This window comes from Zonotrichia albicollis, chromosome 1 (assembly GCF_047830755.1).
Source record: "Zonotrichia albicollis isolate bZonAlb1 chromosome 1, bZonAlb1.hap1, whole genome shotgun sequence".
NCBI lineage: Eukaryota > Metazoa > Chordata > Aves > Passeriformes > Passerellidae > Zonotrichia > Zonotrichia albicollis.
This window is the reverse complement of record NC_133819.1, coordinates 37,193,769-37,220,272: the sequence shown is the minus strand read 5'-3', so window position 1 is coordinate 37,220,272 and position 26,504 is coordinate 37,193,769. Positions and strand designations below refer to the sequence as shown.

General features: G+C 36.9%; 1 protein-coding gene across 8 annotated transcripts in view; it reads left to right on the top strand.

The window, feature by feature from the left end:
- Positions 1 to 13,456, top strand: part of EFHB (EF-hand domain family member B) — a 56,045-nt gene extending 42,589 nt beyond the window's left edge. For all 8 annotated transcript variants that reach the window (XM_074538320.1, XM_074538317.1, XM_074538312.1 and 5 more), the window contains 5 exons: positions 713 to 867; positions 1,685 to 1,892; positions 2,265 to 2,468; positions 3,264 to 3,445; positions 6,300 to 13,456. In XM_074538320.1, the coding sequence (XP_074394421.1) occupies positions 713 to 867; positions 1,685 to 1,892; positions 2,265 to 2,468; positions 3,264 to 3,445; positions 6,300 to 6,464 (914 nt within the window). In that variant the 3' untranslated portion in view covers positions 6,465 to 13,456. The remainder of the gene's footprint in view (positions 1 to 712; positions 868 to 1,684; positions 1,893 to 2,264; positions 2,469 to 3,263; positions 3,446 to 6,299) is intronic.
- Positions 13,457 to 26,504: the final 13,048 nt, after the last annotated feature.

Here is a 26,504-nt window from a genome sequence, read left to right as displayed (position 1 = left end):
TGTGCTATAAGGAAGAACAGAAGGAACTGAACAAAAGAGTTCATAATTAACAAGTAGGAAATAATGCTTGTACATGGCTGTTAGAGGGGATTAGGTGAACTGCTCATGTTTGTTACTGTACTGTAAATGAGCTTCTTGCACTCCAGAAAGTGACACTGGCACCTTAGGAATCTGGATGAAGATTGTAGCTCAGTATGCTAAAGTGTTTAAAAATACTGATAAAGTTAGGATACATGAAAAATGGGAACAGTAACATAAAAATATTGCTTTGTCTTTCTAGAAACCTGTGATATATAATTATCCAAAATACTAAATTTTGGATAGTATATAGGTATATACTTATATCTCATAAGTACGTGAAACGTGACAGAAGTGGTAGATCAATAATATATATTCTTTTTTGCTCAATTATCTGGACATTGAGTAAAAAATACTGCTTTTAGAAGCTTTTGAAAGCAGTGGATAGGTTTTTGAATCTACATTATCACGTTCCAAAATTTTTGATATTAACTGTGTGTGAGTGGAGAAATAATGATGTTGACTGTTTGATCTTGCAATGAAATGGCTGTATCACCTGTGCAGCAGTGCTGAAAATTAGCATCTTGAAACTGAAATTCTCCTTTTCCTAATGAATTCAAGCTTTTTTTTTTTTTTTGTAAATGTCTGATTACGGTATATGCACAACTAATTGAGGAATTGTTCATTTTTATAGATGTTCATGATCTTCTTCATGTCCGGGTTCCATGTGAGTTCCTCTGTGGGAAGGACAGAGAAAGAGTTATCTTGATGGCAGTTCGAGAAAGTCTGAAGAAAGCTAACTATAGGAATTTTGATGTGTTACTAGAAGCATTAAGACATTTTGATAAGGTTAGTGCTCTCAAAAGGTATAAATGTAAAGGAATGTGTGACATTAGCTCTCCTGTGCTGTAGAGATACAGACGAGAAGAAAGACAAGCATAGCAAGGCAAATATGGATGAAGACTGTAACTGTGAAGATAACTTCATAGTTATTGAATGTCTCATCTACTGTGATATGCTATGGAATTAGACACAATAGTATTTGGAGCTTTTCATAATATTATTTGGAATATCCAGGTTAGAGGGAGAAAGGGACACACAAGCAGGAGTAATCTTAACAATTTTTGGATTTCAAAGTCTGGCATTCCTTGGTAAAGAGAAAACAGTGGAAGGGGTTATGTTCATATTTTCTTCCGAGCTGTACTTTTTGACTGAGTTGCCAAGCCTCAGAATTTCAGGTATTTTCTTTTTTTCTCTCTGGAAAAAAAAATTGTAATTGACATTTCATATGTAAGATTAATTGTAATGTATACAGAATGATTGATGTCTTACTTTTAAAGATATCTTTGCTTTTCCTCAACATTTATGATTAGATTGCAGTCTTGTCACAATAGCTTGTCACACTTTTACTCTCAAACCACTGTATTTTTTAAGTTGAAAATTACTTTTTGACATTTTTCAGATTTCTACAATACTTATGGTTTATTTTCATATTCAGCAATATTATTTGTCTTGAAATAGTGTGTCTGGTGCTATTTATATAAATGTATAAATATGTGTACATGCCTGTATAAACACGTGTATGTGTTTCTTTTGGTGAAGTTACTTTATGATGGCTGTTAGAGAATCATAGAATATAACAACTGTTTTGTTTTCTTTGTAATAGAATGGTGATGGAATGATACACAAGGACAAGCTACGAAAGATCTTTTCTCAGCTGAATGTGAATCTGGATGATGAGCTCCTGAAAATCTTATTTGACTGCTGTGATTTGGATAAGGATGGTCTGATTAATTACCGGGACTTTGCGAACTTTCTGAACTGGAAAGATAAAATGGGTGTTAAAGAGTTTGAAGAAAAAATAATTACAAAAGGTAGGTGCCTTAATACTGGGAAAATATGGGGATGATCTTGTTCTTAGGATAGCTGTTGAAAGGACATTGCTGTTGTAAACTAGGTGCTCCTTTAAAAGGGTAGGATTTAGAGACTGATTTAACTACCAGCATCTCAGGTACAGTTGTGTTTCAGAATCCTGGAGTTCTGTGTTGCATGCTGAGATTGACACTGGGAAGTTTCCTCAGTAATACAGATCAACAGGAAGTAAAACATCTCCTAGAAGCACAATCAGAAATGTAGATGAGTTATGTCTCCTCTTTTACAGTTATTCAAACAAAGTTTTTTGCCTCTTAGTTTATAATATGTTGATAATATATCTTGGCTGTCCCATAACTTTTTCCCTTTTGTAGGGAAAAAATTAGATGCCTATCTTCCCAAAGACACACAGAAAGAGGATAAACCACTGCCAGAACAGAAAGATCTTGAGTTAAAAGAACGAGAAAGCTCAGAAAAGATGCCAAAACCACTTACAAGATCAACAGACCGTGTATATACGAATTATCAAACATCATCTTCTCAGTATAATGCTGTAGTTGGTGGTATCCCAGCATCCTGTAAGTACAGTGGACTGTGCTGCTCACTTGTGAGCATTATTTAAGACAAAATCAGGAGCAAAGTTAAAAAGTATTGCTACAGGTTCTACTAATGTAAAATAGCAAATTAATTTTATATTTAAGTTTTTCAAGATTAGGAGTTGGAAGGGATTGCCTGTTCAGCATTGAAATTAATCTAGGTGTCTTTGAGAAATTATGTTTGTAAATTTGGGAGGATCATATCTCCTTACAATCATGTAGGGGAATAGAATATAAGAAAATAAAGGTAGTACAGAAAGTAATCTTACCCCCTAAAGAGTTGCAGCTGGGTTAATTATCAAAGATTAGGAGCAAGCCTGATGTTAACAGGCTGCAGCTGTAGCCAATAACAAGAGTGTTATAAAGGAGTGGATTGGGTGGTCGAGAGGAGCTGGAGTCAGTTGGCCACTGCAAGAAGAAGAAAGAGTCAGTGCTTGGAGGAGATGCCCACAAGAAACATCAAGGAGGTGTGAAACTCTTACGCTAAGGAGACAGCAATATGAAACCTTTGCAATATAATGATAACATAATCACCTAAAATAATTTCAGCTGGAAATATTAAGTAAGTAAGTACTAGTATATTACTGCAAGAGTCCTTGTTTTCACACTTCATGATGTAGCTGAAGCCAGAATGTCTAAAAATGTGAAAAAAGATATGAGGAAGAAAATTATGTGACTTATTATTGAACAAGCATCACATTTCTTCTTATTTCATACAAAATGTTTTCTCCTCCCTGGCACTATTTATCCATGCTACCTGTTGATTGTTTTTCACAGGTTATCCATTGTGTGGTGTTCCAAGTATTCGTTCAGATATTCCTGCTCCTCAAGTTTGTCGCCTCAGTGACACGACTAATTATGGTGACCAGGGCAGTAGTTTTTCACTTCTGTACCCTTCTGTCTTCAGTCAAAAGGGAGTATATGAAAAACACCTTTTAAAAAAGAGACCAAAGGCAGAGGTATAGTGAATTTCTTCAGAATATTCTTCCAGGATAATAATTCTGCTAGCCATATGGGAGTGGGAAGTCATTAAGTAAACAGGTTGTAAAATTCATAGTGCAACGTTACCATCTTGTGTTACATCCATTCAGCTATCTGAAAAATATGTACTCTTCATGTTCTAAATTATTCCTAAAGATGGTAGATGTTAATTTTATTGTGATCCAAGCTATTGAAATTTCTGAGCAAGGTCTCAAGCAATATGGTTTAATAGTAAAGTTAGCCCCGCTTTGATTATGTGATTGGATGAATGATCTCCAGAGATCTCTTCCAATCTAAGGTATTCCATGAAATGTCTTAAAAAGCCCCACAAGGAGATTTTTAAAGGTGTATACAAATAATTTCTATCACATAGGGGTGTTTAATGGAAGATTTTACCAAAAGTGTCTCTCCTCAGACAAACTTGGCAGCTTTTTGCTAATGACAAATTCACCAAACCACTTGAAAGTACCTTTTAAGTGCTCTGCTGAGTCACAGTTGTAGGCTCAGGTGTACAAAGGATCTGTATATGATGGAGGACATTGGGACTCACACAGCAATGCTGTGCTGTCTCATAATTCTGAAGGCAAAGATGGGACATGAGACTCTACTTGGGACTCCAGAGGGACTTACTTGGGGACTCCATGATTTCTCTGATACATCTGCAGCCTCCTACCACTCTGTTTTCTCACAGACCAGAATTTCTCTCACATAAGTACTAAAATAACTTTGCTCTTTCTTCTTCAGTATTGTTTACCACTTTGTTTTTACATTTGTATACAATTCATCGGGAAAGAATTTTAAGAGAACTTCATTACATTAAATACAGTTTACTGGACAATTGTGATGAAATGCGAAATTCTAATCTAAAATGAGAAAAGAAGCTGTGGCACCCTCTTCATTACATTAATGACCTCTACTCATTATATTAAATATTCAGCAGTCATGTTTGAAAGTGGATCTAGAGATTGAATGTATATTTTACAAAAAATAGTGTTGCTGGTTAGTGATTGGGGGTAGAAGTTGTGGTGTCATGCTCATCAAATGCCTTGTTAGAACATGAGCTTTTACCACTTTATAATCTAGCTCTGAAAGCAGGAAATGAGTGCATGCAGCAAATAGCTAACAGTAAATGCAATTCATGCTTCATTGAGAAGCCAATTACATCTGCCAATTACATCTGTCAGGCACTAGATAGAGCTGTTCTTTGAAGTTATAACATGTCCTGAGATGTCATACTCTATTGTAGACTATACCAGCTATATAGAATTCAGTGCAGAACCACCTTTGAGTCTGTTGAAACACCCTATGTTCATGAAGTGGGATATTTAGCAATTTTATGATTATTGTTTTGATATGTATAATTACTGTTTCCAAAAATTTCATGGTTAATGAAATTATTCTATGATTATATGATATTATTAGATGAAAGCTCAGAGTAATTTAATAGCGTTTTTGTATAGTGTGGTAGAAATGAATGCAAATTCTGACTATGAAGTAGTATTATGAGGTGACTCATCTTGTTACAAAAAACAAAATAGTTCTTGGGCTTGCTGTTTTCTTCACTGAAATTCCCTCCAGTCTGTTGAAGAGGATACAAGTTCTGTAGTTGAGGAATAGTGTGTAATTTGTATGCAGCATGTTGATCATGGGTGAGAGTGAGTTTTATCCTGTCTGCAGACAGTCTGTGGTTTGGTCAGTGATGATTTTACAGCAGTTGAGTCAGGACAGAGCTCTCTCAATATGGTGAAGCCAAATTATGAGAACATGTAGTCCTTTATTCTCCCTGCAGTGGTGTCCTGGGAAGGAATATTGCTTTTAGTTTCATTCCTATATTTCACTAGCTTGTTGAAGACAATGGATCAGATCTGGTTTGTTTTACTTGTGGGTAGTATGATTGATGCAACTGATACAACACTTATGCTTAAAGAAACAAAATTCAGTCCCTTCTTTCCTCGTGTAATTTCACCTTGCAGAAACACTCATAGATTTATTGGCTAAGATGAAGCTGGAGATTTGTTGTACTGAGGATCTGGCCTATATTTATACAAAAATATAAAAGATAGTAAGGCTTATTTGACTGCGTTAAAGGTCTTTATCAAAGCATGCATCAAGTCTCCATAGCAAAAATATAACACATGAACACAGACATATATGATACAATTGAAGAAGCCAAATGTTTGCTGATACTAACAGAAGCACAGAGTGCATCAATGTTCTTCTAAAGTTACCTTCCTCTAATGAGTCAACAGGTCAGTGTAATGAGGCATACAACAGGAAGCATCCAAGTGAGAAAACAGGGGAATAATCCTTTCTGCTGAATTATTTTGGTGTAAAATTATAGCAAAACTCAAAGTTGATGTGAACCATTTCATTTTAGTCACTTCATCCACTTATCTATACCAGCTGATGACCTTGTGTGTAGTACTGTTGCTGTGAAATGCAGATAATAATTGAATGTGGTTTGTATTGGTAACTGTAGACAGCAAAAAGAGTGGATAAACAGAACTTTACTTAGGGCTTTTGAAAAACATTTACTTTTCCCTTAGTCTTCTGCATTTGATTTTTGTCCCAGCATTGAAGTAGTGCATCCACATTACTGCATTAATTACAGACAATTTTGTACACCTTTCATTGCAATAAGATTCAGATTTACTTAAATAGAAACTTCTTTTGTTTAGGATACAGGATGTGGTCTGTAGTTTTAACTTAAGAGTGGGAAAATATTCTTTGGCAAATAGAGATTGCTAAATATGTCAAAGCCAGACACTGTAGAGTTTAACAAAATGCTGACTCGAATTACATTGATTGCATTATTTTATATTATTTTTGTAGATTAAACAAATTCTCCACAATATGGGCATGAATACTTCAGATGAAAGGTTTGAAGAAATATGGAAGCAAGTGTGTACAAAACATGAGATACAAGAGCTTTGTGATTGTGAAGAAAGTATGTGGAATATACTGAATAAGATACATGAATCAGGCATAGAATTCTAGTCTCTGGACACTGCTTTTATTTAACATTAGTCATAATTCTGGTGCTGAATAAAAAAACCCTAAATATTTATATGTGTATTGTCTTTCTGAGTAGTGGGTTCACCACATATATGGATCATTGCGTTTGGTAGGAACTGGTATCCATGCTTGTAAATGTAGTACCAATATTTACAAATATATCCCATTTTTCATTTATTTAAATTTATTTTTTTCTCTTATAAGTGGAAAAACCCTTTAAAAAGTGCTAAAAATAAATGTTTCAGATATTCAAGGCCTGTCAAAGATTATTATCATATGGCATTTTCCCTTTCTTCTCATGTTCCATAATTCTTGTCAACAGAGATCTGATTGTGGCAAAGTATTTGAGATGTTTGACCATTCATGTGTGAAAGTGCTTTACAGTCCAATAGTAAGAAAGGTAAATAGCAGGAGGTGTGGGATCTGAAGTGTTGTCATGAAATAGACTCCATAAAAACCTATAGGGGAAGAAGTGCCAGGAATGAATGTCCAGTTTGTGGTAGAGGGCTCCTATTCCTTATGCAACCTTATGACTCTTACTTAATAGTATTCAGCTTTCATAATGAGGAAAAAAGTATGGATATTGAGAGGTGTTTATGTAATAAACCTTACATTGCTGAGTAGTCAGAAAAGTTTATGAGGGCTTTCAGAGAGCCCTCATTTCATTTTTGACCAGTGTGGTTTCTTGGAAAGAGAGAGAGTCATTAATAGAAAACCCTTAACGATTATTATGCAAATCTCAATGAATAGATGTAAAGTCCAATAAGAATAAATAATGCAAAGAAAATAATATGAAAACATGCAACTGTGAGTGGGAATGTTCACTCTTACTACAGTACTGAACTTTGATGTAAAACAGATGGAAATTGTTCACTATTAACAGTGAGAAGTATTACTTCTAGGCTCTCTAATGCAAATGAAAGATCCTTGTCCAATGTAATCTTAATATACAGGATTTAAGGAAGGATGCTATTTTGTCACCTATTAGTGTTTTAAATACCTTAGTAAGATTTGGAGAACGTTGCCAGCCAAAAGTGTTACTGAGTTTTACAACACAAGTAAAGGTTTCTTTTGTTAAATACTAGAAATGCGCATGTAATACCAGCTTAATGTTTTAGTTCCTTCTTCTGTCGTGTTTAAGATTCCTCTTTTGCCTATGTTCTAGGAGCTGGTCATTTACATGTAACTTGCTTGTTACATGAGATCTGCAAGTCAGACCCTTTTGTACATTATTTTTGTAGCATTAACAGCAACTGTCTAACATCAACTAGAAACAATTTGCTTTCTGGTATCTCCAAGGAGCAGGTGGTGGAAATGCTGCTGGATGAAGGCAACTACTTTCCTGCTGGAGAGAATTACTTCAGAAAAAACGAAATATTTTTCCTCTTCAATAGAAGCTCATGTCAGGGGAAAATGAAAAAAACTTACTGGATCTGTGTGTATGTATTTATGTATGTGTATACATGAGATCTGTTCTGTTTGTTGAGCAGCTTGAAATTCTGTGAACTTTTTTTTTTATTCTACCATGAAGTACTTGCACTCCTCTTTCAGTAGAATCCTTTCCTTTGTCAATGAAATTGAATTAATGTTGTTCTTGGTCAGTCTGCTAAATACATTCTGAGTAAAGAAGACTGCTAAATCATGGTTTCATTTTTTGTGAGTATATTTGTAACCACAGACTAAAGATTTTCTTTCAGGTTTGGGTTTGAAATTACCCCTCTGAAGCTTGAAAAGATAAATTACTGAAAAGATCTGTAAATTCTGCTCATAGGTGCTTGTTTTTCATCACCATACTGATTAGGAAGCCCCTGAAAGATTTAATAACTATGACACAGTGACTTCTCAGGGGTTCCCCAAATCCTTTGCTTCCTTTTGTGAAACAGTTTGTGTACACAGAGCTTTGGTGCAGGTTTTTCTGTTTCATGTCTAACTTCCCAATATGTGAATTCAATGACATGTTTTTAGACTTTAAAGCTGCAAGTTGTGTTCTGTAATTTTTGTGGGTCCCTCAATATATTCCAAAAGACAGAAAAAAAAGATTTGCTTTTGTCTGTATTTCAGTGTGATTCTAGGTACGGAGCTGGTGTAACTAGGACAGCACACTACCTTGCACTAACCCAGGGGCTGTATCCAAGGTAAAGTTTTTGGAAAGAGATGTGAAACAACTCAAAAGCCATGTGTTCTAAGAGTAAATGTGTAAATTTAGTGGTTGAGGCAATTTATTCTGTTAACAGTTATATTAAAAAATCACATGTTTTCTGAGATGGTGGACAAAGCTAATAAACAACAAATTGTAGCAAAGGTAAATATTTTGTCAAAAATCTGTGAGTTCTAGACATTTTGTGTCAAATTTTCTTAATAGAATTTTCATAAAAATAGACACTGGATAAAAGACACAGCACATTCAGATACTCGTGCATTATTTCTCTATTAATCTGTTTCACTGTAATGAGTATTCCAAAGAGTAATGTACTTAATAATGATGCATTTTTAATTGGTTCTGTCAAATGAACAAAGTTCATTTTAGGGCAGATGTATTGGTTTTCCGGAGCTGAGCAGGGAGCTCTTCCTATATACAGAGATAGAGACCAGTGTTTGCTAGTCCTCAAAAAACCATGACAGGGAAAGTGACTTTCAGTACCTAAAGACACCTGTAAAAGATAATGTTGAAGATTTGAATGTGCAAAATTGCTTTTCATTCATTCTGTATTTCTGGCAGTTTGGAATGTGAATGTACACAACTAGTATGCCTTACTTGGCAGTGACTTGTGCTAAGTAAAGCAGGTGTTGGACTAGATCATTCGGTTATTATTACTGTTATTATTTCAGTTCTCTAATGAAAAAAATAATAATCTGTGCAATGACTTTTGTTTGACATGCTGGATGATCCAGCCCCCTGTCTTCCACAGAAATGTATGTACAGATAAATGTAGGCCTTTTCCTAGATATTATTAATAGCTAACATTATTGTATCTGTCGTAAAAAGATTTAGTGTTTTTGCTCTGTACATCAAGAGCCATTGTTTTTCAGTGATTTATCTGATCAAGTAAATTTCCTGGTCCTTGAACTCATTCCTTGAAGTGAATGGCCAGTTTTGCCTGTTTACTTGATTTGGTTTCTAAACAGCTGTATATAATTATTTGTGTGCTAAATAGAATGCTAATAATCTTTTATACTAAGAAGAGTACTTCAAATGGATGCCTAAGCAGAAAAGGTACTGGGGGAAAGTGCCTAGAAAGATGGTGAAAGTCTTTGTGTTGCCAACAGATGGGAGCAGATATGATATTTTTGGAATGACTTACACAGCCTAATTAGTTGATGTTTGCCATTAGGATGCGTTTCTTTGGACAGTAGTTGTTTGCATTTGACAGTCTGTCACAGTGCACCATCTGCCTGAGTGGCTTCTCCTTGCTGGATGGCCAGAGTGCTTTTCTGGCAGCTAGGTACAGGTTTAGGCATGCCAAAGAAACACTAAATGCTACCATTGTTAAATAGTTCCAATAGGATATTTATTTCTTTACTACTCTTTAATAACCTACTAATTTTGGAGATGTCATCATAGATTATTCAAACCCATAGGAAAGATTTTGAAGTCTTTGATCAGGACTAATCTGCAAGGAGAAAGGTAGTTAAAACAGTTGCCAGTAGGTTCTGATTTCCTATGACAGGTGCTTGCTGATTTCTGCCAGATGTGTGGGCTCTGAGGCCTGGAGGATGTAGAGAACTTGTGCTTCCTGGGTCCGCATTCTTAGTTCCAAATGTGGAAACTTATATTTCTGGGGACACAGGTATGCGCAACTGTGTTCTGAGATTATACCCTAAGAGATGAAGTGTTAAACTCTGTAATAAAAGTAAAGAGTAAATCTGCTGTGTTCTGTGTGCTTTCGAAGGTGACTTTTTATTCCAGGGCCTAGGCGTAGATGAAAATGGCAAAACTAAGACTAAATCTGAAGGAAAAGAGGACCTGAGTACCACTGACAGGTTTTAGTCATGGTGTTTGTAAATGTTCTCTTCCTCTAGTAATAAGGATCATATATTCTGTATCCTAAAAAAAATAATCCTGTGTGTGGTGTATATTCACTAGATAAGATTCTACCACACAATCAAATCAGGAGTAGACAGAGGAGTTTAAGAACATGTCCTTCTAGAAATAGCTTTCCTATAAGCCTTGATGTTTTCTGCAGATTCTAGAAATTGTCAAGTGTTTCTTTGAATCTGGAGTGGTACAAAGGACTGAAATGAGAGTGAAGAGTTTTCAAATGGTACCAGTTAATCACAGGGTTATGATTTTTTTTTTCAGTAGTTTTCAACAGATTTCAAACACAGACATACAGAATCCCAAAGGACTGCTTTAGTAAAAGTGTGTTCCTCAGTGCATGACAAAGTGTAGAGTTTTCTGCTTGTGAGCAATGAATATAACATGAGAATGTAATGCGTGTCTTCACAGGGCAGCTCAGGGGTTCTATCTAGCCCAGCACACCAACTGACAATGGTCAAAAGCATGTTTATGGAAAAGTAGCCCACCAGGGCAAATGTTTCAATATTTGTTCCAAGCAGTTCTCAGTGCTCCAACTACTTGAGCCTCAAGTGGTTGGAAGGAAGAACTTTTCTGAGAAGCATTCTTAACATTCAATGATCTTAAGCATGTTTCTCTTCATGAGCTTCTCCAGTGCAACCTTGAAACTTTGGCATGCTCTACCTTCTGCAACATCTTTTTTCATGGATTTCCATAGTTTTAGCAATACATTGAACAGAAAACCTAGCTCCTTTGCTTATTTTAAACCTCCTTTCTAAAGTCTTAGTATGATGCAAGATGAGCAGAAACAACAAACAAATCAATTTCCAAATGCTGTCTGTGATACCGATGCTTATAAACCTTTGTCACATCCTTCCTAAGTCTGGTCTGGGGACTGCTTGCTTACCTGTTGCCTGCATAGAAATTACTTTTAAGTCTTCTTTTGACAGGTTATCTTTTTCTGAGATGTTTCTGGCTCTGCAGCACATTTTCTGAGGTACCATGAGCATGGATTTAAAAGTGGCAGACGGGAGCTTTCTCTGTGCTGTCAGTTGATTTCCCCCAGTAACGATATTGGGAATAACTACTGTATTTCAAACATGGAAGCAGGGGCAGTTTCAAAGGAGTGCAGTGATTTTGTACTGAGTCAGAGGTCATTGCTGAGGGCAACAACCATGTAATACGCTGGTGTATGCTTACTGCAAACATAGTTCCCCATGACCTGCTTTGCTCTTATGTACTGAGTCAAGTAGGTTTGCTTCCAGATTGCATGTTGCTTGGAGAACAGAATTTGGTTCCCTTTATACACCTGGAGAGTCTACATAATTTCTTTAATAAATAAAATACTTTGGAGGTGTATGATGGAAGATGAAACCTGAAATTAAATGGCTTTGCTTTAATAAATTCTCTGTTGTCCAGTTGCAGTGGGAATATATACTAGTGCTATATCTGTATTTCTTTATCTTATCCAGTGGAATTATACCAATACCAAAAGGTCACTCATACAGTGTTTTATTCAAAGGACAGTCCAGCTGAAAGCCAAATGTAAATGGATTCCAGACTTCTGATGTTTCAATAAGAATGCCTTTTGAAGTCCTTATTTGCACCAGCTTTAGAATGGAAAGCATTACAAAGAATTTCTGAGAGAAAAAACAAGCTGGTGATTAATTACTTCATTTGAGCTGGACTTAAATTGCATTTAAAATAGTAACATGATGAATAGGAATGTAGGATTGGAGGAATTTTTGTTGGTTTGTTTTAGTTTTGTTTTTTTTTTTCAAGTCTTCTCTTGTCCTTATTCTACAGGTGGGGAAACAAAGACTCATATAACCATTTTTTTGAGAAGTGCTAAAAGCATTTGTAGCTGCGCAGCCATCTACTGAAGACAGTAGGCAATTGTCTCTGTGTACATGCAGGCATGTAATTGTCTGTCACAGACCTGGTTTTCTTTTCTAATTCAATCACACAGGCGGCTAAGTCAGGCCTTGTTAAAACACTGTAAACCCTTATTAAACTACCATCATCAATGATTAATACATCCTTGCTTGAGAGAGCCCACAGTTCACCTCTCAAGTTGCTTTGATGTGAAACCTACTGCCAGTAGCAGGGATAAGATTGAGACCAAAAGCTTAGATATCATGCCAAGTATTTCTTTTCTGAATAATAGCTGTTGTTCTTAAAATTCTGTTTGTTTGGGTTGGGTTTGTTGTTGTTTTGTTATTTTGTATTGCTGGAAACAATATCAGTAGCCTGAGTATGTTGTCACAGAAAGTGCTGGTACTTTGTTACTGACTCATTTTTTGCTTCATTTCCCACCATTTATTGTGTTTGTCAGCTTTTCTGTTCAGACAATTTACTTCGGGCTTGTGAGATTGACATCGCTGGAGCACACAGCCTAATAGTGTTTGCAGGTGGTCAGAGATGTGCTAACAATGTTCCAGTGTCATGATTACTGGTCTTATTATCTGAGAACAAAAAGAACTGAGAGATTACTCAGTAAAATTCTGCATAACAAACATTTGTTTGTAAAACGAGGCATGGTTCAGATGAGTGATGAGTGCTTCCCTTTCCACTGCTGCTTCACCAGAAAATTAGGGAAGCAGATTGCTATCCTGGAAAGAGCTTTGCATGAATTGAAGATTTTCTGGCCCTGGGGCTTGAAAGATGTCAAGTGTCATGTCCAATTCTCCCTCCAGTTAACAGTTAACAGAATTGGTAGGGAAAACTGACTCTGTTTGGAATGAAAGGAAAAGAAATTAATGTATGCTGTTACAGTTTTTGTGGGTTATTTCCTTCTTAAATGCAAAACCAAACCAACCAATCAAAAAAAGAATGTAGGGGAAAAGAGTGTCTCCTTTTTCATTTTGTTCCACTGAACAAGTAGAAAAAAACACAATAAGAAAAAAATAGGAGAATATTGAGAAATTGGAAATGAGTAACGTATAAAAAGGCCCATTTTTCTTTTCAAGAGAGATGTGCATCAAAAGGAGTTTGCTTGGTGGCTTTTTTTGTGGTTTTTTTTTTTTTTTTTTGGATAAGAAGAACAAAAGTATGAAAATACTTTTTGGTCAACTTCATCCATTTCTGCCAAAGAGCCTACATGGAAGAAAGCTGTAATTCCCTGAAGGGAATTTCCTGAAAGGACATTGAACCTTTCTTGAAATATAGCAAGGTGTTTGAGAGAAAAACACACTGTAGTTGTCTGTAGAGTGGCAGTTGTTCTGCAGTATTAAAAGATGTTTTGAAACATTGAGAGGAATGTCGTGTATTGCATTGTATGACAGCAGTGTGCCAGTACAGTGTGTTCCTGATTCTTTGTTTTGAGTGACTCTATAAATATAATAATAAATCACCATTCTTCCCTAAGTTGTTAGTCATGCAATAGAAGTACAGTACTTTCTTATTATCTTTAATTTCCTTGGAAACTGTAGGAATATTGATAATTATCACTTTATTGAGTGACTACTGTTAGGATGATGTAGAAAATATAGTTGCCTAAATATTTTGTAGTGTTTCGTGCAAGTGGGAGGATATGTTGTATTACTTCAAATCCATTTTCCTGTCAGAACTGAGAGCTGCAACCACTGCATTTCTGACAAGCAAGCCGTTTGTTTGAATTTCTAGATGTCATTCACATCTTTAATTCCAGGATTCCTGGCTAGTAATGATATTCTGGAGTGGTGAATCATACAAAATGGTTTTACCCAGCATTTAATAATATATTTAATTTTAAACATAAATATTATGGTAATTGAGATATGTATTTGTGAGATAGAGGGATCTTGTGCTTAATATCACCAATGACCTTTTCTCCTTAACTGTAGGCAATCTATTGAAGCATCAACTTTCCTAAAGCCTCCTTCACATTAAACAGAAGGAAAGATGTGAGTTTTGTGGCAGCTGAGTTTCTCAAATATTTTTCTTACTATTCAAAGACTAAGAGGAGATTTAGAATCTCTTTAAATTAAGCAAATGAGCTTGGTGAATGTTTGGTGTGAGGAAGAGAAGGCTCCAGAGATACCTTAAAGTGTCCTCCCACTACTTAATGGGGGCCTACAAGAGCTGGAGAGGGACTTTTTACAAGGGCATAAAATAAAAGGACAAGGGGTGCTGGCTTTAAACTGAAAGAAGGTAGTTTTGGATCAGCTGTTGGGAGGAAATTCTTTACTGTGAGGGTGTTGAGGCACTGGAACAGATTGCCCAGCAAAGCTGTGGATTCCCCATCACCGGGAGTGTTTGAGACCAGGCTGGATGAGATTTTGAACAACCTGGTATAATGGATGATGTCCCTGCCCATGGTGGAGGGGTTGGGACTGGATGTTCTTTAGGGTCTCTTCCAAGCCAAACCGTGTTTCTATGATGTTTCTGGGCTCAGCACTTGATTTACCTTCCTCAGTCCATGGGCTGCATTTGTGCCTTCTGTTTCCATGTCCATTATATTATCATGTGGAAGAGAGTATTTTTCCTTAAAATTTTTTGTGAGTTTGGCCTAGGACATTATTAAAAAAAAAAAACCCAAAAAACCAAAATCTTCTCTTGTAGCACGATGCTGCCTCAGCATGTGCTTTTAGTGGCTGGTGCGATTTAAATCTATTGACTTATTTCTCGATGGCAGCGCAAGGAGCGGGGGATAAACGCTTGTCCTTGCTTAATGCTGTTCAGCAGTTCCAGCTCGGCCGTGCCAGCGGCAGGCGGCGCTCCAGGATTTCCAGAGGATCCGCGGGGATGGTGGATGCTGCCCGGCGGCAGGAATCGCCTGACGCCGTGTTCTCGAAAGCCAACACCGTCACACTGGGATTCCCTCTCTGTCGAAGCCCGCAGTAAATGTCATCCCTTCGTCCGCATTGAATTCTGAGGGGATATTTATTGTAATTTGGGGATGTTTAATGTTGCATGTTCGCTCTGGTCTGTGTAACCTTCCCCGGGAGAAATGTGATTCAATAATACTGAAGAATTGTGATGTGTAAATAAATACCTTATCTTGCTTCCTCCCCTGATATATATCTGTGTAAGTAATCACGGTGGTTTTTGTAGTATATATATATTATAGGATTTCAACATAACAGGTTTATACAGGTAGAAGATTTTCAGTCAAGGTCAATAAGTATTATACCAACACACAGATGTCCAGAATGTTTTTGTCTGTTAGGGTTAGCACAGCTACTCTCTGCAGCAGACTTTGTTCATAGCTCAGAGATCCTCCAGAAACATCACATTTTGTCATTGATGCAAGCAACAATGCAAATTATATAGAAATCTATAAATATATACTTTAATATCTATGAAATATAAGTTATGTGAAAGGTTATTTTTCCTTTAATGGTAAGTTTTTATTTGATATATATAGCAGCCACAGTGAGTGACAATTAGAATGGGAAAAAAGAAAACTCCAGAAAAGATTCTTCAAAAGCAACTGCAGGTTTTTGGGTAGTATTGCAATAAAAATTTACAATAACCTAATAAACATGGAAAAAGATTCATTAGTAAGTGCATGTATTAGGGAAAAACTTTTGTCTTCAGTGTTAATATACAGGGTTTGATTAATCAAAAGACAAAAAATGTGGGGTCTTTTTTTGTTTTTTTATTATTTTGTTAAGCAGTGATAATTTAAAATACTCTTGGAGTAAAATAATGGAAAAAGTACTTTAAAATTACTATTTCTATTTTATTAGTGATATGACTGGTAACAAACATATTTTGAACTATTTGGCTGTGTAATACTAAACATGGTCTTTTCAGTAGTGAATCATTCACTCTGTTGCTTGAACACACATTGGTAATGTGTTTTCTTTTTGATTCTTATATTTTCTCAATGTTAAACTTACTTGATGGTAAAATATACTCCAATTTGAACAGTAATAGGTTCACTCTAAACACCTGGCCCCAAGAACTGTTGCAGAGCATGGGATCAGAACTGGGAAATGTCACATCTTCAGCTCTTGAAATTGAACTATATTAAAACCTATCAGTCTTTCTCTGTAGAAAGCAAAATGAAACCTAAACAAATTGAGCTGAAAATCAATGAAATTGTTCCCGTATTTAACAAATCTTGAGAGTATACAATTTTTTTTCTCCTAAATCCTCATCTTACACTCCTTTTCCCAACAAACACCCAGACTCTAAGCCAAAAGATATCTTTCTATAAGGTTACAGAGAGATGGAGAAAGAAAACCCACCTGAGTTTAACAGTTCTTTTACGAAAGGGTTTTTTAAGTACTGGAGATTTAACCTGCTTTCAATTTTTTTTTTTTTTCTGGGACTACTTAAATTACTCTTCAGAAGTCTGGTATTTGAAATTGTAGGTTACCAATGCTTTATAAACTAAAGCCCATTAAAATTCCTCACAGAGTAACAAGATATGCTGTCACTTATAGGCAGGAGATGTTACAAGCAAAGCAATATGTCTTAATGTTACTTCATCCATAATCTTCCAGTAATTCATACTCTAAATTTGTTAAAGGCATCCTGAATTTAAATTCTGCTTTTAAAGATGTGAATAGAAAGCAATAATAAGATTATGACACTTGTGTTTAATGACAGAGGAATTGAACCAACATCACAGTTCTCTACTTGTGCATTAATAAATGATATTAATAATTTCCTGATTAATGTAGGGAAAAAATCAAGTCCTAGTCCTGATGTTGTCAGGTTGCCTGATATTTTAATTTTTTTTTCCTTAAAGGTGGGTGAAAATTCTAAAATTTCAGCTGAAAGAGCAAACACAGCTATAAGTGTATTTGGACTAAGTTTGAATCTACCCTTAGGGTTGAATGGGAATCATGCTTTGCTTGCAAAAGCATATCCTCTCCAGTGCCATCCAGCAAAGCACAACATTGCCAGCAAAACATTTCGGCCCTTGCAGAGAAGTGTCCGTGCTAGCAGGAGCTCTTGCCGCCGGCGGTGCTGCAGAAAGCGATGCCAGTGACACACAGGCTGCTGACAGGCTGACACTGTGCATTAGTCTGTGGGCTAATGGTTATACATGGCCAGACCAGTGTACAAGTCACTCCAGCCACGTCCCGTCCTTTGTTTGATGTGTGGGCTTGTACATGAAGTGAAAGTATTTAATTTAGGGTTATGTACCTGCCCACTGTTTTCCTAGGGTTGTTGAAAATTCAAATGCCTTCCTAAGTATAACTGATGGGGTTAAATGGAACTATTCTCTTGGAACTAGCAAAATTATGCCTTCCATTAATTTTTGCTGTTAAGTATTTGCTGTCATCTTTAACTGTAATCTTAGACTCCCAAACTGATGCTTAATTTTAGTTCTTCCCCTTTTCTGTAAACTCTTGATTCCTGACATCTATCCCAAAGCTATGGTGTCAGGATGAAGACTAGTCTTTACAAGTCTTCCCTCTCAAACTACTCTTGTACTTTCACTTTGCTCTCTGTCCTGGGAGCACAAATTTACCAACTTACTAAGGACTTTTCTTCTTCCTTCCTTGAGCCTGTCTTGCATCAGAGTCCTTTATATGGTCCTCAGAAAATTTTGTAAAGCCTCTCTTCCCTACTTCCTGTGGCTTTTGGACAATACATGATGAAGATGAATAAAATATGTTGAAATTTTGGGCTTAAACTAGTTACTTATAATGGAGTAATTAAGTAGTTGAGCTCATGCTTTTGTAGAGATTGCTGGAGTGACCAAAGCCTCTCTGTCTTGAGGATGAACTGTAGGAGACATGTGAGACCCTTGTCTCACACATATTTTAATAAAAATCCTTTCTTTAGCATTTTCCCTTCTGGGAAGCTGAGGCCCCAGAAAAAGAATGTAAACAATGGTTATCTGCTGCTGTGGAATGCAACAGGTGCACCTGTGACTGGCACATGTTGGATGTGTATAATTAATGTCCAATCAAGGACCAAGCTCTCTCGGGGACAGAGTCGGAGAGAGCTCCTTTGTTATTCAATCTTTTCTATTCTTAGCTTAGCTAGCCTTCTGAGAACTTTTCCTTCTATTTCTTTTAGTATAGTAATAATGTAGTATATATATAATAAAATAATAAATTAAGCCTTCTGAACATGAGATCAACATTCTCACCTCTCTCTTCACCGGCAACCCTTGTGACTTCTGTCACAGACCCTCACTGATCTTCCTTTGTGAAAAACAGAATTCTTTGTCAATTACTTAAATGTATATTTTGTGTGTGTTTTGACAGACAGAAAGTGAATAAGTCAGGTATCTGTGTTCAAGAAAATGAGGGAGAAAATTATTATGTTTCAAAATAATTTGTGGTTAGTTTCCCCAAAGAAAAAAATGCCAAAACCATAAAGAAACCTCAGAAACTCAGGGAAAGCTGCTGGATTTCTTTGGTTGTTTGTTTCATCTCCATTGAAAAGCTTTAAAGCAACATTTGCTATTGAGATCTCTGCATGTTACTTCCTTTAGGTTTTAGCTACCCAGGCATATGAAGCAACATCAACAGATGCAGTGGACTAAGATTAGTATTAATGCACAGGTGTAAATATTGTAAATGTTGAGACTAATAAGAAGAAAGTTCTGTTTTGATTTCTTTAATACTCATGTTTTACATGTGTCTTCTACAATGTTTTTTTATTTGTTATTTTCTAATCAACTTTTACCAATTTTCTTTAGAAATCCATAGTAAATAAACTTATGGGCTAGGTGGAATATTTAATGCTGTGTCCAGCCATCTTTTTTTTTATTATATTCACCTTATTTACTTTCTCTGTTCTTCAGAACAACATGCTTTAATTCAAATACATGTTTTTGTACTTGAATTACTCATTCACTAAATCCCTAGATTAGTTGAAATCGTCAGTAAGTCTGTGTTAGAATGATTTCTGTATCCTTAAAGACAAATGTGATCCTTATATACCTTTGTAATTTTAAATGAGGAACAAAGCTATATTTTCTATACTTACATCATTGCTTTAAAGACTAAAGAATAGGTTTATTGATCTACACGGCTAGGCTTGATGTGTGCCTGAGAGGTGAAAAAATCTTTAAAGTAAATAGTGAAGTTTTACTACTTCAAATATACAAAGATATTGTGGGTTCATGTTCTAGTTACTAAAATTTCATAAATATGGAATTTTAGAACAAAAATTAACAACAAAGAGAAATCAGTAATTTTCAGCTTGGTTAATAGAAATTATGGTACACTTCTGCTGTTTTACTGCAATCCTACTGAGTCCTCACTAAGACTCAGTTCCCTCATATTCCCCTGCAATCTGTTTTATTCTTTGCGCCAGGTATGTGTGCTTTAATTGCTCTGGGATGGGGTTTTAGTTTGAATAGCCTGCCCTCAGCCAGAAAGAAAATATGGTAATGTCTTTCACATGGGAAGAGTCACAGTATTAAATGTAAATAACACTCAGGTGAGAAGATGAAAACAAGAAAAAGGTTTTTTCTACCCACAACCCCTTATTTCTCCTCAATTAGGTGGTTGGGATCTTATTCAGCTGATGTTGCTTTTATCTCCTAGTCTTGTTCATAGAGGGGGAAAAGGTGGAGAATTCCCCATCTTTGTGGTCTGGCAGAACTAGGCTTCTTCTTTCCTTTGGTCTGATGATTTTGCCTTTTTGTGGTGGGATTCCAGCTAATGCTGCAATGCTTTTGTGTTAGATGGAATGAAAAGAGGTATGTGATGGTCTTTTTGTTAATTCTTGTGGTATCTATGTGGTTTATTTACTTATGTTTAAGCTGCAGTTCTAGAGGTAAATGGAAGTTTTACATCTGACTTTTTTTTTCATTTAAATAAAGGCATTTCAAATTCTTATAGCTGTAAAGAAAAACTTGAAAGGATTACTGCAATATGCTATATGAATACTGTATTGTAGAACTATTTTCCTGAGACTAATTAATGATGTTTTTATATATATGCTATGAAATGCATCAGATTCACACACAGGATCACAGAATATTCTGAGTTGGAAGGGTTTTAAAGTTATGTAAGCAACACTTGAAACTGGGACATAGGCCTGGAACTTCAGGTTCAAGGATACATATTTCCTTGTTTCTGCTTTCCCACTGGGACCCAAGAAGTTGCCTTAACGAATGTCAAAACAGACTTCATCAAAATTTATTTCTGTTGTTTCTCCTAAGCAGTTTTGTTTGTTTACTGTCAATGTTTCTGAAACTCTCAGCTGCCTATTCTCTGCAACCTCGCACCATAAGTGGCACTACAAAGCGCTGCCATCTGGATTTCAGAGGGCCTTCAAAACTGCTGAGTTATGAATCCTCTCCACTTCAGTGCTGTCCAGGTCAAGAACTTGGTTCTGCCTCCAGCGATGCTGGTTATAAACTGGTTGTAAACTATACGAAGCTAAATAATTTAAGGAAGTTGTCAAAAATATGAGAGCAGGGCTAATCCTTAAGTCTAGCTAAGACCAAGTGCATGATAAAAGTGGTGCCAATGCTGAGTATGTCTTGATTGGTACAGGACCAGACAGTGCTGCTGTCCTCAGTGGTGTCCTAGATGAGGAGTTCAGCTGTGCAGAATGAGGAGATTTTATGATTTCCTGCCTGATCCTGGGAGATAGAGGATGCCCAAAATCATTATTTAGTGCCTCAGTGTCTGGTCCCCATATGTTTAGGAGATTTGAGCACTGGTTATTCAGTTTAAGAGAAGGGACTATAATTCTTTAACTGAATGGCTGCCCCGGCTTTTTATAAACTGCTGAAAACATTCATATCAGGAAAACAGTGAATCTGTTATGAATAAATGTAAAATGAACAGAAGGTGCTCAGACTTTTTTAGCTGGTAATGATGAGAAATCAGTAAACACATGGATAAAGTGATTGCAGAGCATGCTGTAGATGAGGTTGCAGAAATCCAGCTGACATGTTCCCAAAATATTCCTTAATTATTTTATTTTTTTCCTGTTACACCAGATATTTCTCACCAAGGGTAAATGTTTTAGTTAATGTCACTAATTGCCTTAGGTTTTAAATCCACATTTATGTAATATTTTCCCCTCTTTCTATCTAACTGAAAGAAAAGAGTATGAATATTGGTCTTCTCTACATAAGAAAAGTACAGAGGCGTTATTTTTTGTGCCTCCTTCCCCTAAAGTAAGGGGGTGGAAAGAATGAAATTGATTCCAAATACTCTGTCTGAAATGCTGCACCTGTTCTTGCAACAAGCTTCCTAAAATGAACTATTGTAGCTATAACTTTTGTATATTGTTATTCTCTCTCAGAAGGAAAAGATTAGGAGCCCTTTTATGTAATTTTGTTTTCTTTAGTTCTGTTCTCAAGGCTTTTGCTATTACTATGGGTTTTTTGATGCTTCAGAGGGAAAGTGATGTCACACTGCTGTGAAAAAACATGTGATTTGACAATTCTTCCCTTGTGCCCTGTGAGGCAGAAGAGAACAGAATGAAAGTGCTTATTCCCATTTCATTGCAGGTAGGTGCACAGGAAAGGCAAGCAGCCATTGCTTCCTGCAAAGCAATCTGCTGCACCTTGCCCATCCAGGAATCATTTCTGCATCCTCCTTGCAGGTTCTGCTGGTGTTACTTATGCACAATGGCTCCTCAGCCTCCTGACTGTCTTTGTACCCAATTCAATGCCTAGGGGCTGACCCTTATGTTTCAAAAATATTTCCTGCATGAATGATAATGTGAAGAGGACACTGAGACTACTTATTTTTTCCCTAGTACTTTCATATACTTAAGTCCCTTAGAAAATTAACTCTGAGGAAACGAACCAAAGTTTACTCAATGGAAAGAACAAAAGGCACTGCTCTTCTAAAATAGAGATTGTATGGATGGGAAGCAGCGTTGATTAATTCACTGCTTAAATAGGATTGTGAGCTGTGCTCCTTTTTTTTTTCTTTTTTCACTAGATATGTTTTGGATATTTCTGAACTGATATTTATTGAACTTTTAACATTTCTTGAAGTATTTAACCTGTCTTATAGCCTGGAGTCACAGTGCATGTATCTGTTGCCTACATCTCTCTAGACCTTTATTCCCTTAGTGACTTTTAAGGGGTCTCACTGAATAATGGGTGATAACTTGGGGATTTCTTTCTGGGATCTTCTAAACTACAGGTCAGAGTCCAGCTTGCTGAACTATTCATCTTTCTGTAGTAAGAGGGGAATACTGAGAATACAAGTATTGAAACAGTCCTAAAATTAAAGGTCAATGTTTTAAAATTCCTACTCAAAAAAGAAAATCTACCTGATATTTCAGAGGTGGAAATGGTTGGTGTGTTGGGTGTGCATGGCCAAGCTTGTGTAGCTGGAAGGGCTACAGGGATGGCTTCTGTGAAAAGCTGCCAGAAGCTTCCTGCATGGAACAGCTCTGCAGACTAAGGTCAGTGGAGGAGAAGGTGCCAAAGGTACTCCAGGCACTGGAGCTGAGGTTCCTCTGCAGGCTGTGGTGCAGCTGTGTCCCTGCAATGCATGGAGGTCAGTGGGAGTGCAGGGATCCACCTGCAGCCCATGAGGAGCCCATGCTAGAGCAGGAGGATGCCTGAGAGGAGGCTGTGAGCCCATGGGAAGGGAGCACGTGCTGGACCAGGGTCCTGGCAGGGATCTGCAGACCTGAGGAGAGACGAGCCCACACTTGAGCAGGTTTTCTGGAGGGACTGGTGACCCCGTGCTGAAGCAGCCTGTGCCTAAAGAAAGGTCTGCACCCCATGGAAAAGGGATCCATGTTGGAGCAGTTTATTTGGAGCTGCTGATGAGATGAGCTCACATTGGAGCAGTTCATGCAGAACTGTCTCCCGTGGGAGGTACCCCATGCTGAAGCACGGGAAAGGCTCCTCTCCCTGAGCAGTGGGAAAACCAACATGGAATGGATTGACCATAACCCCCATTCCCCATCTCCCTGCTCTGCTGGAGGGGAGGAGGTAGAACTGGGAAGGAGCAGGGGGTGGGGGAGAATGTGTTTTTAAGGGTTTATTTCAATTCTCATTATCCTGCTCTGATGTTATCAGTACTACATTCAGTTAATATCCCAAATTCAAGTTTGTTTTGCCTGTTGTGGGTGATCTTTCTTGGTCCTTAAGTTAAGAATCTTTTGTTTTATTTTCTCTTCTATGCTGCCATGGAGGAGAGTGATAGAGAGGCTTTGGTGGGTCTGGCATCCAGCCAGGGTCAGCCCACTACAGTTGGAAACGACCTTTAAGATCAGCAAATCTAGCTGGAAGACTAACTGCTTATCCAAGAGAATAAAGATGCTAGAAATGACAAAATATTAGTGAGACTGGGATTGTCTGTCTCTAGTTTATATTAAAATTTTCTCTTTCTTTCATCTAGTGTTATGTCACTGAGAAATAACTTATACAAACAGAAACTAATGCAATTTTTGCCAGAGTTTTCAGCAGCCTGCCACAAATTTTGTAAAAAAAGAAAAAAAAGGCAGCTGTGACTAAAGCATGTGCAAGCAATTTGCATTTGCTTAGTGATGCTCTTTTTCAAGGCAGAGAAGTCATGTTTGGGTTCTTGAACACACAATTCACCTGTAGTATTAATGAAATTATTTAAGTTCCCTTAAGAGTTTGGCATTTTAACTTGCCTGTTCAATTCTTCAGGCCAATATGGGATATAGACAAAATTTGTAAAATTTTCAGATTCTTTTTTAATAATACTTTGATGCTCCGCTAAAGTCAAAACACAGACTGTAAATTTTATAATAGGAAAAAAAAAGTGTTTCACTGAAAACATTTGCAAACAGGCAAACCCAAATTAAAATATCCAAATCTAAACAGGAGACAACTTATAGAACAATTTTCAGGGAGCAAAAGGGGACCAAAAAGCTCTTTGGCCACATGTAGCAGCTAGTGGTTTCCAAACACCGTTTCTCTATTAGGCTTCTTGCAAATGTTTCATAGTAAGCATCTGTAGCAGTTGTGTTCCTCCAGCAATTCCCTTGCCCTCTGCAGTGTAAGAGGAGAAACTTGTGTAGTTGTGACTCCAGTGTTGCACTCAGTGTGAATGGATGTGAACTTCCTAAGGCAATGTGCTGTGGACTTTGACAGCTGGGCTCTGGGTGCTGCTTCTGGTTTTTTGAGGTTTTTTAACTCCCGTTTTGAGGGCTGCAACGGCAAGGAGCAAAATACAGAATGAAGAGCTGCAGAGAGCAACACAACAAACTACCACGATCATATTTACCAGCTTGTTGCATCTGTAATATTCATATTTCTGCTATTCAGGAGTAAGGGTAGATGCATGTCAATGTATATCAAACTGAGATATTCACAGGGCTGTGAGAACTTTTAATTTACTATTATTAAAACCTTTCTGAATGTTCACAGCAAAGTTTTACTAAGAACTGCTGCAAAAATTAATATTGGTTGCGATTTTCTTTTATATAAAAGTCTTGCAAGTCTGGAGAATTTCCAGGAAATGGGAAGATCTCATCAGCACTTAAACAAAATAGACAAAATAACCTCGGTAACTGGGCTGGTTGCCTGGACACCGCCACTAGACAAGATGATTGAGACTGATATGGAGGCAATCAGAGAGCAATGTTAGCACAGCTAATGCCAATCAGCATGCTGCTATGGAAAGCAGGTTGCCTGTTGTATTTTCTGTTGAGCTGGATTGGAGGTGCTAAGTGAGACAGTCTTTGCTTACATTCATGTGTGAAATGCAGCTTGTATGCGATGTGAATTTATTGAAGCAACATATGTGCTGACAGCGGATATGAAACAGAATTATGTCAATGAATAGAAAAATAAGATGTGGAAGCATCCAGTAATGTGGATATTTTTCATATTAGAGTTTTCAAGTAGGACTTGTTCCTTTAGTTTTAATGGGTATTTTGTTGTGGAAGCATAAAGTCAGTGCTGATTTAAAGGGGGCAGGGAGAAAATGACAAAATCTGGCCCTGTGTGCTTCTGAAATGGACAGTGAAGTGGACTTGAAAGCAGTGAGGTTTTGGGATGCAGTGTATTAGCAATAATAATTACTTAAGAGACTATTTTAGGAGACTAAATACATAAATGTGCTTCACTGAAATAGAAGTCTCCAGGTACACCTATAAACAAGTTTACCAAAGCACCAGGGGCAAATATTTGATAAAAGTTTCCCCTTATAAAGACATCAATGTGTTATTACTGCATGCAATGTGATTTTAATTTTCCCATTTGTATGGGCATGCAAGTCACAGAACACCAGCAGTATTAAGAATGCCTATGTTCATTAGACAGTAATTAGTAGGTAACTCTAAACTCACTCACACCTTCTCTCTAGTACCCTTTGTGGGCTAATCCAAGCTGGATGCCCAGAGGCTGCCAGATTCCAGAGATCTTGTTTCTAGCAAATACACAAATATCCCTGTGGCTTTATCTGCTTTGCACAGCTCCTTGCTGATGGTGGCCTTGTACAGGTTAGGCTGACCCTTGTGGCTGATTTCCCCAGTCATTCTAGATCCAATGGGACCATCAGTCTCTGGAGCTTATCAGTCTTTGGGAGATGGTCACACACTACCTTCCAGCAGACACCATGGAAACATGAGCTGTTTTTCAGAGCCTTCAGCTGTACCATGTGTTTTGTCTCTTTCTGAAAACATAACATTATTTTTCAAGACAATTTTTATTGTGTTTAGTAAGACTCAAAACCAAACACCTCTGCTGCCCAAAGCTTAACTGATGCTTTTCCAAAAAAAATCCCATAAAACTACAGTTTTGTTGTGATTTTTGCTAAACAACAACAAAAAATAATGTATGCTGCTGACAAATTGGAGATCTAATTTATATAGTTACATTTGTGCAAAGAGGTACAAAAGCTTTCAGATATATTGAAGCCTTAGTAGAGACATTTTTCCATTTCAGAGAATGAATAAAAATAACTTTGGAGAAAGAAAAGCTGTGTGCTTACTGAAACTGTTGACTCATTCTTTAAGGGAAAACATCTCTGTTATGAGTTACCCGTTAGTCCTTCCACTCTGTGGTTTGTTGGTTTGGGGATTTTTTTTTAATGTTTAAACTTTGCTTCAGAGTCTCAGTCTCATCTCAAAATTGGGATTTGAGTGGTTACTAGTTGTAGACTGCCAAATCATGATAATCCATAAAAAGCCATGTGAAAAAGGTT